A 15,140-nucleotide genomic window follows, 5' to 3' on the forward strand; every position below is an offset into this window, starting at 1 on the left:
ATCTATCTATCTATCTATCTATCTATCTATCTATCTATCTATCTATCTATCTATCTATCTATCTATCTATCTATCTATCTATCTATCTATCTATCTATCTATCTATCTGTCTATCTGTCTGTCTGTCTGTCTGTCTGTCTGTCTGTCTGTCTGTCTGTCTACCTACCTACCTATCTACCTGTCTGTCTGTCTGCCTGATCTAATAACAATATTTGACACAGTCATAAATATCTATAATTTCAGAAATTTCAGTTTAAAGAAACATAAAATGTCCGGCAAAAGTTGAATCTTTTTTTTAACCAAATTAACCGATTCACTAAACTTCCAAACGTTATGGTTTCTCGCTCCAAATTTCTGCGAGGGAGTTGTGGCTCTGTCTTTTTCAGACTAATTAAAGAAAGACATTACAAAAAAGTCCAATTTTAATTGCTTATTATTAGGGCTACGTTTGAACATTAAAACCAAAGCACGGGGAGGGGTTAAAAAAGTCGACTGATCGATGACAATGGCTTGATCTCTTCCGCCCCGAGCAAGAGAGGCAGGTTGCAAGGAGAGAATTAACATGTTTGTTTAATTTATCCACGACGAGAAACGCTTAATCATGCCCTGCTGACAGAGACCAAAAAAAGCAGAAAAAAACGTACAAGCAGCAGTTATCTAGTCAGGTTGAAGCATCGCATGGTAAGCACTCTTATTTTCTATCTCAACATTTAGTCACTGTGGGACTAATTATCAACTTTTTCTCTATTTTTTTTTCATGAAACAGCCTTAGTGTGCACTAGGGCCGGGATGTAGCCTGCCTCTAAACCCTTAGGTCCTGAGGAATACATTGTTCATTTGACTAGTGCTCATGCTAGACGACCCCACATATCCACTCGCAGACACCCCCAGCACCACCCCTCGCCTTGTGATATGCTGGGATGCTTCTTAATTAGAAAGGATTTTCTAAGTGAAAAAAGATCATTCCACGAGAAATTCATGCCGGCAACCCCCCAAAGCCCTTGTGAGGTTCATTTGTATACTGGCATGGATGCACAAATATAGCGAATCTGTATTCGCCATACAGTATGCAAACTCACTACAGTAATGGCATATTGATTACAATTTGTTAGTATGCATACTGCAAATGAAGATATACTAGGATATGGAATTTCACCTCTAATTGTTTAGTCAATGAGCAATTAAATCATAATACCAAATTTGAAAAGCAAATGATGGATCCATTGACATTTCTAGCAGGCCAATGTCAGTGTAATGAATGACTTCCTGTTGGAAGCTAATCAGAAACAAATATTGTTTAAAAGCAGGGTGATTCAGGACAGTAATGTGTATTTGCAAAAGTTTATGACTCTTTCGGAACATAGTGTGCGCAGAGTTTCAAAGGGCAAAATGTCTCCGAACGCCCCCTCCTTTTGGCTTTACAGCATGCTGTAATCATATAGTCAGTCTAGCATGTCAAAATTTCATCCTTATTCATCATTAACTTCTTTCAGATTCGCACCAATCAGGAAATGGGGCGGTGCGTGAACTCCGCTGACCTCCAAACATCACTTTTTCATCTAAACCAGCCCCTAAAGCTCTGCTCATGGCCAATGTCCACCTGATCACTGCTGATAATATTTACTCAATGTGTTTTACTTTTGTTTAGGTGGTTTGGAAATATTTTTTGAGCATTTGATCATTCGCAATGGTGATCTGTACAAACTTCATTCTCTTTAGAGCATCATAATGTTGCATATCAGTGAGCTCATCACTTGTTTCTCTGAGGTTTGTTCTCCCTGACTAAGCCATGTAAAGCCAGGAGGGACGTGAAGGGCTCAATCTACTTGTCCCTGGTCACCTCTGACTGCTATGAAAGGGAATTAAACAGGACTGGTACAGTTGGGGATATATTAAGTCAAATTTAAGCCCTTCATAGAGGCGCTGAGCAGGTAGAAGAGACATCCTGGTCGCCCAAGGATGGTTTTGACGCCTCACACTCGGTGCAGGGAGGGAGGGTATAAAACGCCTTAGGTGTAATGAAATAAACACGAGAAGCTGGGGCAAACGTTTCTTGTTACAAATGCTAGCTGAAAGGCACTCTGCCTGCTCTTAAGGTGAGGGAAAATATATTTACATCTGCTTATCTTTTGGCACAATCACTGTCAGGAGCTAGCAGGTTCAGGGTGTGGGCTGAACCAACGATAATGATCATGATAAAACTCTCTGCGTTTGGAAGGCAATATAACTGAAATGGCTTCATCAACAGTTTGCTGTGTTTACTCCAACTATCTGTCTGTCTGTCTATATTCTATATTGTCTACTCTATCTATTTATCTATCTGTCTATCAGATCATTTCTGAACAGCCAAACAGGCTTCTGAGAGTCTCTCGACTTGTACGTGTCTGTCTTTATCTTATCGCGATCGCCTCTGAGCGTCTCTATATTTGCATTCAACACGTTTTCGTGCCAGTTCGTGATTACATTTGCAGAAATGGGGAGGTGCGTCAAGCTCTTCTTGTTTATAATAAAGTGACAGAAAATCATTCAGGGGTCAACTATCCCCCCAAAACTCTACCTGCAGACCAGATCCTGCCCATAGTGGAAACCACAGACCTAATGAGGTCATTAAAGCCAAGCTTCCATCAATATCTCTCTTTTCCCCCTCTAACCCCAACCCAATCCCCCCCCCCCCCTTCTTTTTTTTTTTTTCTCTACAAATTTGAATTAATAATTCAACACAGTGCCTGGGGATGTATATTTCCTGAGTGAAGGACAGTTAACCCATAGCATGATTTTTTCCTCCATTTATTTGGCTCCGTTTTCATTTTTTTTATATATATATTCATGTTTGACCATTACAGTTTTTGTCTGCTTATAATAACATTTTCTTTTTTACTTTTTAATTTTACGTTTTTATCTCTCTCTCTGTCTCTGTCTCTCTTTCTTTCACTCACTCACATACTAAATCAGATTATATATTTGGAGTGTAAATTCTGGATTAATTCATTCCGCTTAGAAGCTGCAGTCTCCTTTACCTTGAGGGTAACGTTACATGATGTGTTTGTACACTTCCTGTCAAAGCTAAGTTAAATTGTGGAGCTTTAACTTAACTGCTGCCAAGCTGGATAAAACTAATTAAATAACATCATAAGATGTGATGCACTCAGAGCTTAAATACCTAAAATAAAGCACTTAATATATTCTATGGACAAATATATTTAGATATATATGCCACATATGTGTGGGGAGTATATTTAGGATATATATAATAAACATAGCAAAAAAAAAAAAAAAATATATATATATATATATATATATATATATATATATATATATGTTTTAAGTAAACTTGGTAATACTTTGGTATGGGGAACACACATTCACTATAAACTACTACTTTTAAACTCTTAATTTACTGCTTATTAATAGTTAGTAAGGTAGATTTTGTAGCGTTTAAGTTTAGGTATGGGGTAGGATTTTGGGATGTAGAATATGGTCATGCAGACTAAGGCATTAATATGTGCTTTATAAATACTAATAAACAGCCAATTTGCAAGTTAATAAGCAACTAGTTAAAGGTGAGAATTGTTCCCCATACTAAAGTGTTACCATAAACTTATTTGAAATATATTTGTGTAAATATATTTCAGCATCTACACAATATTTAAAAATATATCTGAAAAAATATTTTATTTCCATATTCAAATACTTAATTGGAGGCATTACTGAAATGTAGCATTAGCTAACCCAGCTGTTGTCGAATTTCGAAATGTGTGTATGTGGTGCAAAGTATGTGTTGCATTCTCAGCAACGCCGTAAGGGGTGCTACAGCGAGTGTTAACATAAACTTCTACTGTTTCTTTTCCCTTTCAGGTCAGATACTCAGAGTCATGGCAGATGAACAATTTGAAGACAATCTCGCTGAGCAAGCTGAATGTGAATAATAGCACGTCTAGATGAAAGGTGCTAACATTTGAAGGTAACTCCATCACCCTCTACATGCTCTAACATGTTAAGCTTCTCCTCTCCATCATTTCCTGTCCTCAGTCACATTGTCCATACTGTCGCAAAAATGGCAACACTCCAGAAACATAATAGTTCGAAAACAAGACAAGTCTTCAGGCATGGAAAACACCAGGAATAGACAGCACCCCCACTCGGCCACACTTCCCAGCATTCCCACTGTTGACAGACAACACACGGCCCTTGCCTGCGTCTCTTAGTGACCTCACGTCTCTCCTGCCATTCTTGCTAAACCTTCTCCCCCAAGTGAGACAATGTTTAGATGAATTCTCAGTTCTATATTAGTCCCTGAAGTGTGACACCCGTCCAGCCCCACGCCATCCGCGCAGGTTTACGTTACAGGAAAACTGATGATGGGGCATTTTTTCCAATCAGAAGGCGGTGCAGGCATTCCATGGCTTTGTTGCTTTAAATACAATGATGGGGGGGAGGAAGGAGAGGTGGATAAAAAGGAGAACAAGAGACATGGTTGTAGCACCTGTCGGCTCATTTGTGCCGTCACGTTTAATAGTGCTCTCCGGTTACAGGGGACAGTTTTAGGGCTTAGCTGCTCCGTCGTGCCCCGTGGATGATCACTGAACACATGAATGTCTTTGTGATACTGATTTTGACAGATGTTTGACATCAGTATATATATTTTCTGTTAAGTCACAACTTTTAAAGTTGTGTCTGCAAGAACAATTTTATGTGAAGATCACTTTTAGTTTTAATATAAAAGTATCTCTAAGATTTTACAGATTATTACATTATATAACACTCTTATTCATGCAAATGCTCTTAAACTATTCAAACTGCAACAAGACACAAAACAGAACTGGCCCATGCACACATAATAAACATAGTGCTCTTTCGTGCTTGAACGGACAAAAACACACAACATTACTGCATGCTAAAATGCCAGTTTTGTCGAGTATCCTCATAAGAGACTTAAATCAGTTAACTGAAGTCTCAAATGCGTGTCAGATCCGAGTCATGTGCGGCAGGTCTTAAAGTGACAGCAGCCTAATAAACCTGCTGCAGTCTGTCATCAATGCTAATCAAAGAACAAATGAAAAAGAGGGGATCACTCACGGCTCTTAACTGAATTACTTTTGTAGCTCTAATAAAAATTAATCTTTATTTAATTTAAAATTTATGCAGTGAAGTCTGTAAAGTGTTTGATAACTTTATTCAATTTCTGGATATGTCCTACCTGTTAGATCAAATATTAAAAATATACTGTCTTTATGTTGTTTCTACATTCATTTGGTGATTTCATGTGAAATTATTACAATATAAAAATATATTAAAACTTTTAAACATTTAATCGCAATTAATTACAGAAAAATGTGCGATTAATTCGTTATTTTTTAAATCGATTGACAGCATTATAATTATGTTGTAATTCTAATTGGTCAATTGTGGCATTCTGCAGTCAAAAAAAATGTAATTTTTTAAATAACACTAAACACTGCAATTGACCATTGCCCCAGGCAAAATTTCAACATCAAAAACATAATGTACCGCACAAACATAAAACAGTGAGCCAATCATTATTATTCTAAATTATTTAAGTTTTTGTAATTTTTTATATTATACATATACTTTTTGTATATACGTTTTGCTTTATTGCCTTTTTGTAATTTCATACAATTGACAACACTATATATATGTATATATTATCACACAAACAGTAGACAAACTATTCAGACTGTAGTATTTTCAAGGGGCATGTCTGCTCAGCTGTGTAGTGTATGTTTGACCCGAGTGCTCACGGGGTCTGAGAGAAGGGGCTGTGTTTTCCTTCTGCTGTGACCGGGTCACTTTTATAGATATCCGCGCCACAGAACTCTTTCTATAAAATCGATTGAGAAATGACAGGCCGGGGCGAGGGGGAGTTTATGTTAGAGCTTGTGTAACGCCCTTATCTTTGTTTGTGTGCAATGTTTAAATAAGACCTGGCGGCTCCCTGATCAATAGACACATCCTACCACGGCAGCGCCGGCTCGCGCCTCCTCGGCCAGATTGGCTCAGCAGAGATGGTCCCGGGCTCGCGGGCAGACCTGAGAGGATTTCGTCGCGTACCCTGAGAAATCGCAGGCTGTAATTGGCAAGGAATAAGGTAGCATTGCACCTGTGGTCCTACATTAGCAGCCGTATACGAGCTAGTGAGACCTAAAGTCACGTAAAAAAGAAGAAACAGGAAACAAAAAAACTCAGATATGCACAGGCAACAACAACAGGGCCCCTTTACAATGCACAAAAACGCAAAGCACGGCACCAGTGAGGGTGAATAATGAACTTCAGCCCATTGATCGGAAAAACAAAGCCTGTATATGTTTGTCCCGGCAGGACCGCAAGTCTCATAAATCTTTAAGGGTGATCTGTTTTTGCCACGGCGTTCCTTTTCAAATGCATCCCTTTCGATTCATGTGATAGACAGAAACGGCGAGCTATTATTATTTCATAGCACGCTAGCTCATTATACTTTGAAATGAATGTGTATTGCTAGTTAAAGCTGCAAGTGATCGCTAAAAGTGCGAGCTACGAAATCCAATGCAAAATTCCGGCACATTACGGATATTGATAGTTGTTGTTAGCGGTGAATCTTGTAGCATCGCAGGCCAGGTATCATAAAAATGGCACCCAAGCGCTCTGTCCTGGGGCAACTATCTGCAGGAACAGGCAGAAAGAAGTCGGAGTTCATATGATTGATATTTCCAGTGCAGATATCACTTAGGAAACACCTGACATGAGTGGGGCATGTTTCGGGCCTGGCCTGCCTGCTAAGTACTGGAGCGTGAGCCAGCTAGCGTGTTATGCAGCTGGTAATAAAAGTTGGTCATTGATTTTCTGTAGTTGCTTGTAACAGTTAATGTTGATACATCAATAGCTAAAGGAAAGCACAGGGTTTAATAGGAGGCTGAAAATGTGGAAATATGGGAGGCTTGGGCGTTAAATCACAGAATCTATCCCCCAGATCGATAAGACAGTTACAGCAAGTGTCCCTCTGCTTTCCTAATGTTTTATAATAAACTGACAGCTTGTAATAAGGCTCTGGCAGAGTCAGAGGAAGAGAGGAATCCGACGGGACAGAGGCAAGAGTTGTGAGACGGAAAAGGAAAACAAGTACCTATAGCTCAGTGTATTCTCAATCACTTCATCCAGGGCTTTTGTCAAAGGAAAATCCAGACGGTCTGCTCTTTCTGAAAGTGGGGAAAACTTTTACAAACAATTCACGGATATGCTGTTCATCTGACACGGGTTTTTTAGTGCCAGATGCAATCGTATTCTGGATTCTGTGAAGTTTTGCTGGTAATGTCCAGGCCTATATGGAAACTTGAGCACGTAAAACACATCATTCAGTCCTATACCTTTCCAGTAAATATTTTGGCTAATATGATTATGCTTTCAGTTACCTATACCAGTGTTGTTATTGTTAACTAAAACTATTAAAAATGGAAAAAATTGAAAAATAGAAAACAAAATAAAAATATTACATGTAAAACATGAACACAAATTAGAAATGTTGCCTAAAATAAAAGTTGAAGATGAAGTACTAAGTACTAAAATTACAATAATTTAAAGCTAAATCGAGAAAAAAAAAAAAAAAAAAATTATACAATCCCTAGTGGAAAAAAATACTAAAATGTATTTGAAATACATTTATTTTATATTTGTTACATTATATTTGTACTTTTGGTATACTAAACTGGTATACTTAAAGTCTGCTAAATTGGAACAACTAATTTTGTACTTAATACACTTTAATTGTACGAAAGTAGTCCAACTAAATATACTTAAGTATATTTGATAGTACACTTTAAATATCCTACATTTAAAGGCTGATATTGTACAAAGATCATACAACCCTTATTAAAGGGTCACGAAACCCTAAACTACATTTTCTGAGATATGTGTGTTGAACACATATCCGTTAGATTTAATTGTAGCGGGAATGTGGATAATTTTGAGATTTCTTCTGCTACTTTCTGCTATTTGCATCTTTGATAACTTTTCAGACTTATTTTGTGGCGTTTTTATAAGCCGTTTAATTGGTTAAAGAGCCGTAAAGAATGGTTACGCTCAGTGTGGATGAATCACGTTTGTGTCGAAGACACAGATATCGAAGAGAACTTGTGCGATCGATGTATGAACTCTTACAAAGCAAAAACAAACACTAGTTTTTGACCCATTAATGCATCTCTAGCTTATTGTATGCGATTTCACTGTTTGAAGAGCCTGTCAGAGAATGAATGAGGCCGAAGTCCACCTTTCTCCCGTTCTCGTAGCTCTCTCGAGAAAAATGCTTGCTAAACACAAACAGTTTCAATGTGTCGGTAGTTGATGGTCAACCAACCGCCCGCAGGCAGTCTTGCCCTGGCAGTATCGCGGGAAAAGCCATGCAACACACCCGAGCTTTTGCACCACAAAAACAAACACTTAATAGTGATATTAAAACACTTTTTAGGCATAATATTAAGAAATGTGCAATAAAAAAATACTCCAAATAAAGTTTAATTTTATATCAGTAAATCTTAAGTGGTATGTCAATTAATATGTTAATGGATTTGAAGTACACTTAATATGAAATAAATGTATTTTAAATAGATTTTGGTATAGGTTTTTTTTTTTTTTTTTTTTTTTTTTACTAGGGATGACAAAAGCACAAAAATGATAGACTTAAACTAAAATAAAACATAAAAATAAAATATAAATATATAAAGAAATATAAAAATATTTATATTTTAAATATGAAAAATAAAAGATCATTCAAAATATTAATAAATACTATAATAGTATATTAAAATAACTTCTAAAATAAGTGACCTATACCAGTGTAATAGTGATGATTTAGTGCCATGCTAAAATAATAGCAAATAGATTTTTACTAAAAATATAGCTACTTCTCATAATTTCAAATTCATTGTCAAAATATTACCATTTGAATGTTATAAATGAATGACTTTATTCTCGTAAAGGCCTATTTTCTCAAAACCTTTATTAAATCTTTGTTCATTTTTTAAACATGACACTAAAACGCTGCAGTACAGTGAAGTGCTTTTAATACCATTCACCACATTTTACCATTCTCAAATCCATTCAACAAACTGTGAATTTAAAAAGTCTGGACTTGGTAATATCTCAATGAGAGTGAATTGTGATTCAGGCTCAAATTAGATTATAGATTTGAACTTCAAGTGTAATGACAAAATCACAATGGGAAACTTCTGTTAGGAGTAATACACCCAAAAACAGTTCATCTGGCCTTTATCAAGAGTAAATCCATAGATGTAGATTCCAGTCCCTACGCAACACTTGCCCACGTTACTTATCTGAAGCATTTGTAGACATTCAGATAACGACGCTAACAGCTAACGATCACCAATCACACATAAAGTTGTTTGCAATTTAAAGCTAATCATAATGTGTAGTAACAGATAAAGAACAAAAAGCGCAGAGATAAAAGCTAATTGCAGCCGTGACACACAAGCAAAGTGTCGAAATCAGAGCGGAATGGGTGGAATTCGGCGAACTGACTGAATGCATGACAAAAACTAGTGAGGCTAAAGGTAAAGTGCCATCCTTTCACTCCCCTTTAAAAGCAAGAGCCCACTATGTTGCACCGTGTCGACAGATATCAGCAGCTTTTAAAGCCTGATAAAGTCTGAAAGCCTCTTAAGGCTCCTAATGAGGGTGCCGTCTCATAGACTGCCTCTTGCAGAAGTGAGGCTTTTGATTTCTGTCACGTGGAATGAAAGGACAGTGGGCAAAGAAATAACCCTTAAATATTAGGGTCATTGCAAGGGCCACTTCCTCTTCTACTCAAGATTTGTAAAATATCAGAGCACTCAGGATTGATTGGAAGCTTCTTTACCTTTGAGCGAAATCTAAATGAGCATGTTTGCTGACAACAACAACAAGCGAACACGCTAAGTGAGCGGTCAGATTGGGGAAGGGTTGCCGCACATTGTCACAAATCACTGAAAATAAATTTCTTCATACACAATTCTACAACGTCAATGTGTTTTCAAAGGGTGTCCGCTCTTGCTTTATATGTGTATTGATTAGACCCGGGCCTCACATCTTCCACATGACTTACAACCCGTCAGTGCCAAACTGCTTGGCTCACAAGAAAAACCTGCCCCTATTATCTTGCATTTAATTAAGACATAGCTGCAGTTTTATGCACCATTATTTGGCCCCGGCCAGGGGTCTCCAAGGCGTAAATATTGAACCGTTCCAGCCCTCGAATGTTAATCAATCCCAACCGACTTCCAAATTATTTGGTCTGTTTCAGGAAATTAATATTTGCACCTGTTATGAGTCTTTGCGCATGCATTACTGATCTCCCCTCTCTTTGCACAAGGGTAGACGTATCGATTCAGATCAAGGAAACAAGACGGGCCGGCTTAATTAGAGCTTACCTATGTGGGAACAGCCTTTTTTGCTGCTTTAAAGCAAGAGTAAAGGGGAAAGAGCTGCGTGCCATGACTGTACGGTGTGTTGTTCAGAGGTGTTTGGAAGAAACCCCCTGAGCCAAGCCTCAGGGACTTGAGATGCATCCCATCTCGTAGTCAAGTGTTGTTGCCATGGGTGGATAACCATTATACCCGTGTCCTCTACATTTTGACAGCAACGGAAAAATGTGAATCATGTCAATCATTTTAATTTAAAAATACTCTTGATGAAAATACAACAAGGACATTTTGCATATTTTGGTTAAATTAGTTTAATATATAAAGTTTTTGAATATTTGGTTTCATTTCTGAAATCAGATGCCATTTTAAGCTGCAATCACATTAGCGAAGTTTCATGATAAAAAAGGTTCCATTGTCAAAAGTGTTGCAATGCACAGAGCACCGCTCACACAGCAGTCAATTTCAGACCAAGCAGCCTTCTGTTGGTCAACGCGGCAAATTCGTAGAAAGAACTCGTTGTGAATTCTGCAAAATAACTTTGAAACAAAATAACTGTGTAAAGATTAACACTGTTCAGTCCCCAACAACTATAAGGGATAGTTCACCCAAAAATCATCCTTATGTCATTACAAACCTGGTTGACTTACTTTCTTCTGTGACCACAAAAGATTTTTTGAAGAATGTTTCAACGGTTTTGTTCATACAATTAAACTCAATGGGGTCCAAAACACAACATCCAACCCCACAGACTTTTATTGTATGGACAACACATCGTAGATGTGGCTCCAACCTACATGTTGGCATTCACATCAGAAGTGGCCTCTACGATCGTCTCTACTCCCCCTTAAACCCCACAAGAACATTGTTCACCCTTCAGTGCCTTTCCTGCTATTGAGGAAATCAATGTCTTGGTCGTAATTATTTAACCATTGATAAAGCCTTCAGCTCCTGCTAGAGCCCAAGCACCTATTCAACACATGGAGACTGACAGCGGGAAAGATAGAGACGCTTCGTCTTGCGGAAAAGCATGAGAAGTGATCGGCTGACTGCAATCGGTCCTCTCGACGAGCCGGCGAAATCGAGGAGACAAGTGACTGCTCCCAGGTCAACTCATGTCTCTCCTCCTCTTTATTGACACTTAGCTTTACAAAGAGCCCCCTGGGCTCCCCCGACAGTGACGAATTGCGATGGTTTGGCCGCACTGAGAGTGAACAGACACTAACTTAGAGTAGTGGGGAGTGGAACGGCGTGAGTAAATGCGATTTTGATTTCCGTTAACAGGCTTCATTTGTAAATGCAATATAGAGACTCTACGTTTAACGAGTGTAAGAGGGCTGATCAAGTGGATTTGGTTTTTTTATGTCATGGAGGCCAGAAGGCCTCCGATTGTTGACCTTGTGTGTGTGGCCTTGGGCTTAACAGCACATTTACCTGATAACTGATTCATTTTAAGATTTAAAAAAAAAAAAAGGCTTCATAAAGGATATTTGCTGTGAAATTGTAGTATCACAAGAACTGCAACACTGGCCTGAACAAAAAAGTTTATACATATGTATTTTTAATGCATTTAAATATAATATTCTCATTTTAAATGTATAATTTTTACACGCATTTATTTAATATTTATTTTTAAATTATTGAAAAAAATCACATTGTCATACATTTTATACTGAAAAATGCAATAATATCTTTATACTGTCATGGCGAAGCAAGTTGTGGTCACATTTACTGTTGGCAAAATTTTGTCATTTCAATCGGAATCCATACAATTGGAAATTTCACGTGTGGGAAAAATATCTCTCCACACAGATTGCACAACAGGTTCAAGTTGGTCACATGGATTTGCTGCTATGACCAACAGAACATGTGTACTAATGTTTAAGAAGGAACGTTGTAGCAACATTATAGGAATGTGTTTGGACACCATGATGACTTACGTGTACTACATATGGTGCAAAAATCCACATTTTCCATAGTGGAAACATGTTCTCCACTCGTAAAGGGCTTAAGAATGAGCAGTGGGCCGAGACGGAGAAAAGATAAATTCCCATAATTCCAGTAGTTTTCATAAGGCACCAAGGGATTTTCATGCTTCATTTAATTAACCTCTGACTGGCTTCTCAATAGCAACTGGCATAGTGTTTTTCTCATCCATGCACTTGTCTGTACATAGAGCCCCCGCCACCCCTCACCCACAGGATACTATTAATCGGAGCCATCTTTGATCTCTAGGCTTAGTTCTCTTAGTCTCTTAGTCTCTCTGGGCCTGGCACACAGCATGGGTGGGGCTAGCTGCTAGCACTGGGCAGTGCCTGGGGCGATACACTCCCCTCAGGTGAGAGTTTTATTATGGATGATGTTTCCCGCCAAATTATTTACACCAACACTCTAAATTCCCCCCAAACCACAACCAAAAAACCTCTGCTGCGCTAACTCGATCAACATAAACAAGGCAGAGAAGTCTGGAGTTTCATTTGTTCTCAGCGCTGCTCTTTGGTCTACAGTAGGTAAGATGTAAGGAACCTTCTGTAGGTGTGTCGGGGGAGCTGGCGTAGATGCTTACGCCTGGCTTCATGGTTACACGTAGTTCAGGGATGCAACAAATGGAACGGCTAGAGTTCAAAGTACACACACCCTCTGCACATCATATTCTCTTTTCCGGAACCACAAGATCGTACATTCGCAACTGATATAATGATATCCAAGCGGATGGTCGGCATTAATATTCCATGTTCTTAAGGGGCCAAACAGACACCCTGGTCTTTTTTTTCATGTTGGTCTTTCATGGTGTCTTTTGTGAATTGGCTGCAAGAGTTGCCTTGACCTGTGAGCAGCGGAACCTCCGATTACTTCAATGTAAAGCTAGCAGACTAACAGAAGTGAAGCTTTGAAAGTTACTGACAGTTTTAAAAGTAAAACTGGATGTACTCGGCATGCACATTTTTGGAGCAAATGGCCTCCTGATTTTCTTAACTCCAATAGAGTGAAATTGTGACCTTGGTTTTGTAAGTTTCCAAGTGTGGTAGTATAACTAGAATTTGTGTAGCACTTAAGTGCGGTAAGCTAATGATGTCTGTTTTAATATATATTACATTCTGATTTTGATTTAAATCTAATTTTTATTTAAATTTATTTTATTTAATAATTAATTTTACCCCAAAATAAAAATTCTTTCATGATTTAAATATGGAAGGTTAAGACCACTGAGATCAAACATCACTGATTGTCTTGTAAACAGTCATTAGCCAGGTTTTCATTCACATATTTTATGCAAATGTTAAGATATTGCATAAAAATTGCTGGATGGAAACATCGTGATTCAAATAAAATTTCCAAAACTTCGAAATTCCAAAAAACTGGGGGGAAAAAATTGTGCTCTCTAAACCAAAGTTTATTACATTTAATAAAAATAAAAAAACACAGTGGCTTCGATTTCCATTTCTATTTTGTGCCAATTTTCTCTAGAAAGTATTTTTTTTAATACATTGAAACTGCTTTACTCATAGATTGTTTCAGCAATATGCTGATTTTTTTGCATAAATTAAATCTGCAACTTAGATGAAAGCTTAACTAGTGACATACTGTATGAAGAGTGACTTAATGTATTGAAGAGCCAATAAGATTCCTGAGCTACACAATTTACAGAGAATAACAGTTTTAGACAGACCTGACTAGTCTGGCATCAATGGTAAAGCAAAGTTGGCGGAGAAGGTATGAGACGATGGCATTCATAATGATGGTCTTATCATACAGGGTGGAGTGAATATGGTCTTGTGGCTTATCTCAAGGACCCTCAAGAACCTTGGGAGCAAGCAAGTGAGATTTGGACAATGCACAGAGGCACTCTCCACCCCTCCACCTCTTTCTTAATACTCACCCAAGCTGAACAGCACCAGGAACTTGAGGCAGACAAACTCCCTCTGGTCTAGCTGGAGGGATCTCAGTTTGCTCACCAGCTCCTGCGCGTGACTCAGGAGGTTGTTGAGTGTGGCACCGGCTTGGGAGGCAATTAGGGCGTAATCCACCTGAAGAGAAGGGGCGAGAGAGTGTTCACATTCACAAACAATAGAGGTATTACCACAAGCAACATGGCAGATCTCTGAAGGTTTCAAACATCTACAAAAAAATTCAGGGTTCTCAGAAGCGAAAGTCATCATAGTTAGATAAACTTTTATATAGTGGTGAACGGAAACTACAACAAATATAATGTTTGCGTTCCACACCATGGTACCGTTTCTTTGACTTTCCAAATAAGGGACAAAAAAAAAACGAAAGATTGATTTCGGTGGTCAGAAGAGAGAAATATGTCAAATTTGCCGTCACTCCTTCCACTTTTGTATTAGAAACACTCAAGCACCAGCATTAAACAGTTTCTCTGTCATTTAATGCCAAGGTAGGAAAACAAAGTGTACTGTGGAAACACAGTCTATGACATTGAAAGAAAGATTGTTTTCCAACATTGTTTTAGAACACTCTTCCAGTCTTCCATTGTTTGGTCAATCAAACAGTCCTGCCCCAAGAGCATGCCATTGGTTGAGCCAATTTCAGGTAATTACTGAATTATTTACTTATTTAGAACTTTAGAGAAATGGATCATAAATGCTATCGATTTCTAAGTTTATTTTCGAGAAGATGTGCTCATATTTGTTTGGAGACTCACAGAGCATATTTTATGACAAAAAAAAGAGTTGTTGGGAATGTTTTAGGAAGAGTTTCAGCCTTGTTCCTTGTTCA

The 15,140-nt window shown here is 38.1% G+C and overlaps 1 protein-coding gene across 3 annotated transcripts in view; it reads right to left on the bottom strand.

Annotated features, from left to right (window-relative positions):
- nr5a2 (nuclear receptor subfamily 5, group A, member 2) overlaps positions 1–15,140 on the bottom strand; it is a 59,058-nt gene that overhangs the window by 5,934 nt on the left and 37,984 nt on the right. For all 3 annotated transcript variants that reach the window (XM_067396231.1, XM_067396229.1, XM_067396230.1), the window contains one exon: positions 14,284–14,431. In XM_067396231.1, coding sequence (XP_067252332.1) covers positions 14,284–14,431 — 148 coding nt within the window. The remainder of the gene's footprint in view (positions 1–14,283; positions 14,432–15,140) is intronic.

Source organism: Chanodichthys erythropterus, chromosome 10 (assembly GCF_024489055.1).
Source record: "Chanodichthys erythropterus isolate Z2021 chromosome 10, ASM2448905v1, whole genome shotgun sequence".
Classification (NCBI taxonomy): Eukaryota; Metazoa; Chordata; class Actinopteri; order Cypriniformes; family Xenocyprididae; genus Chanodichthys; species Chanodichthys erythropterus.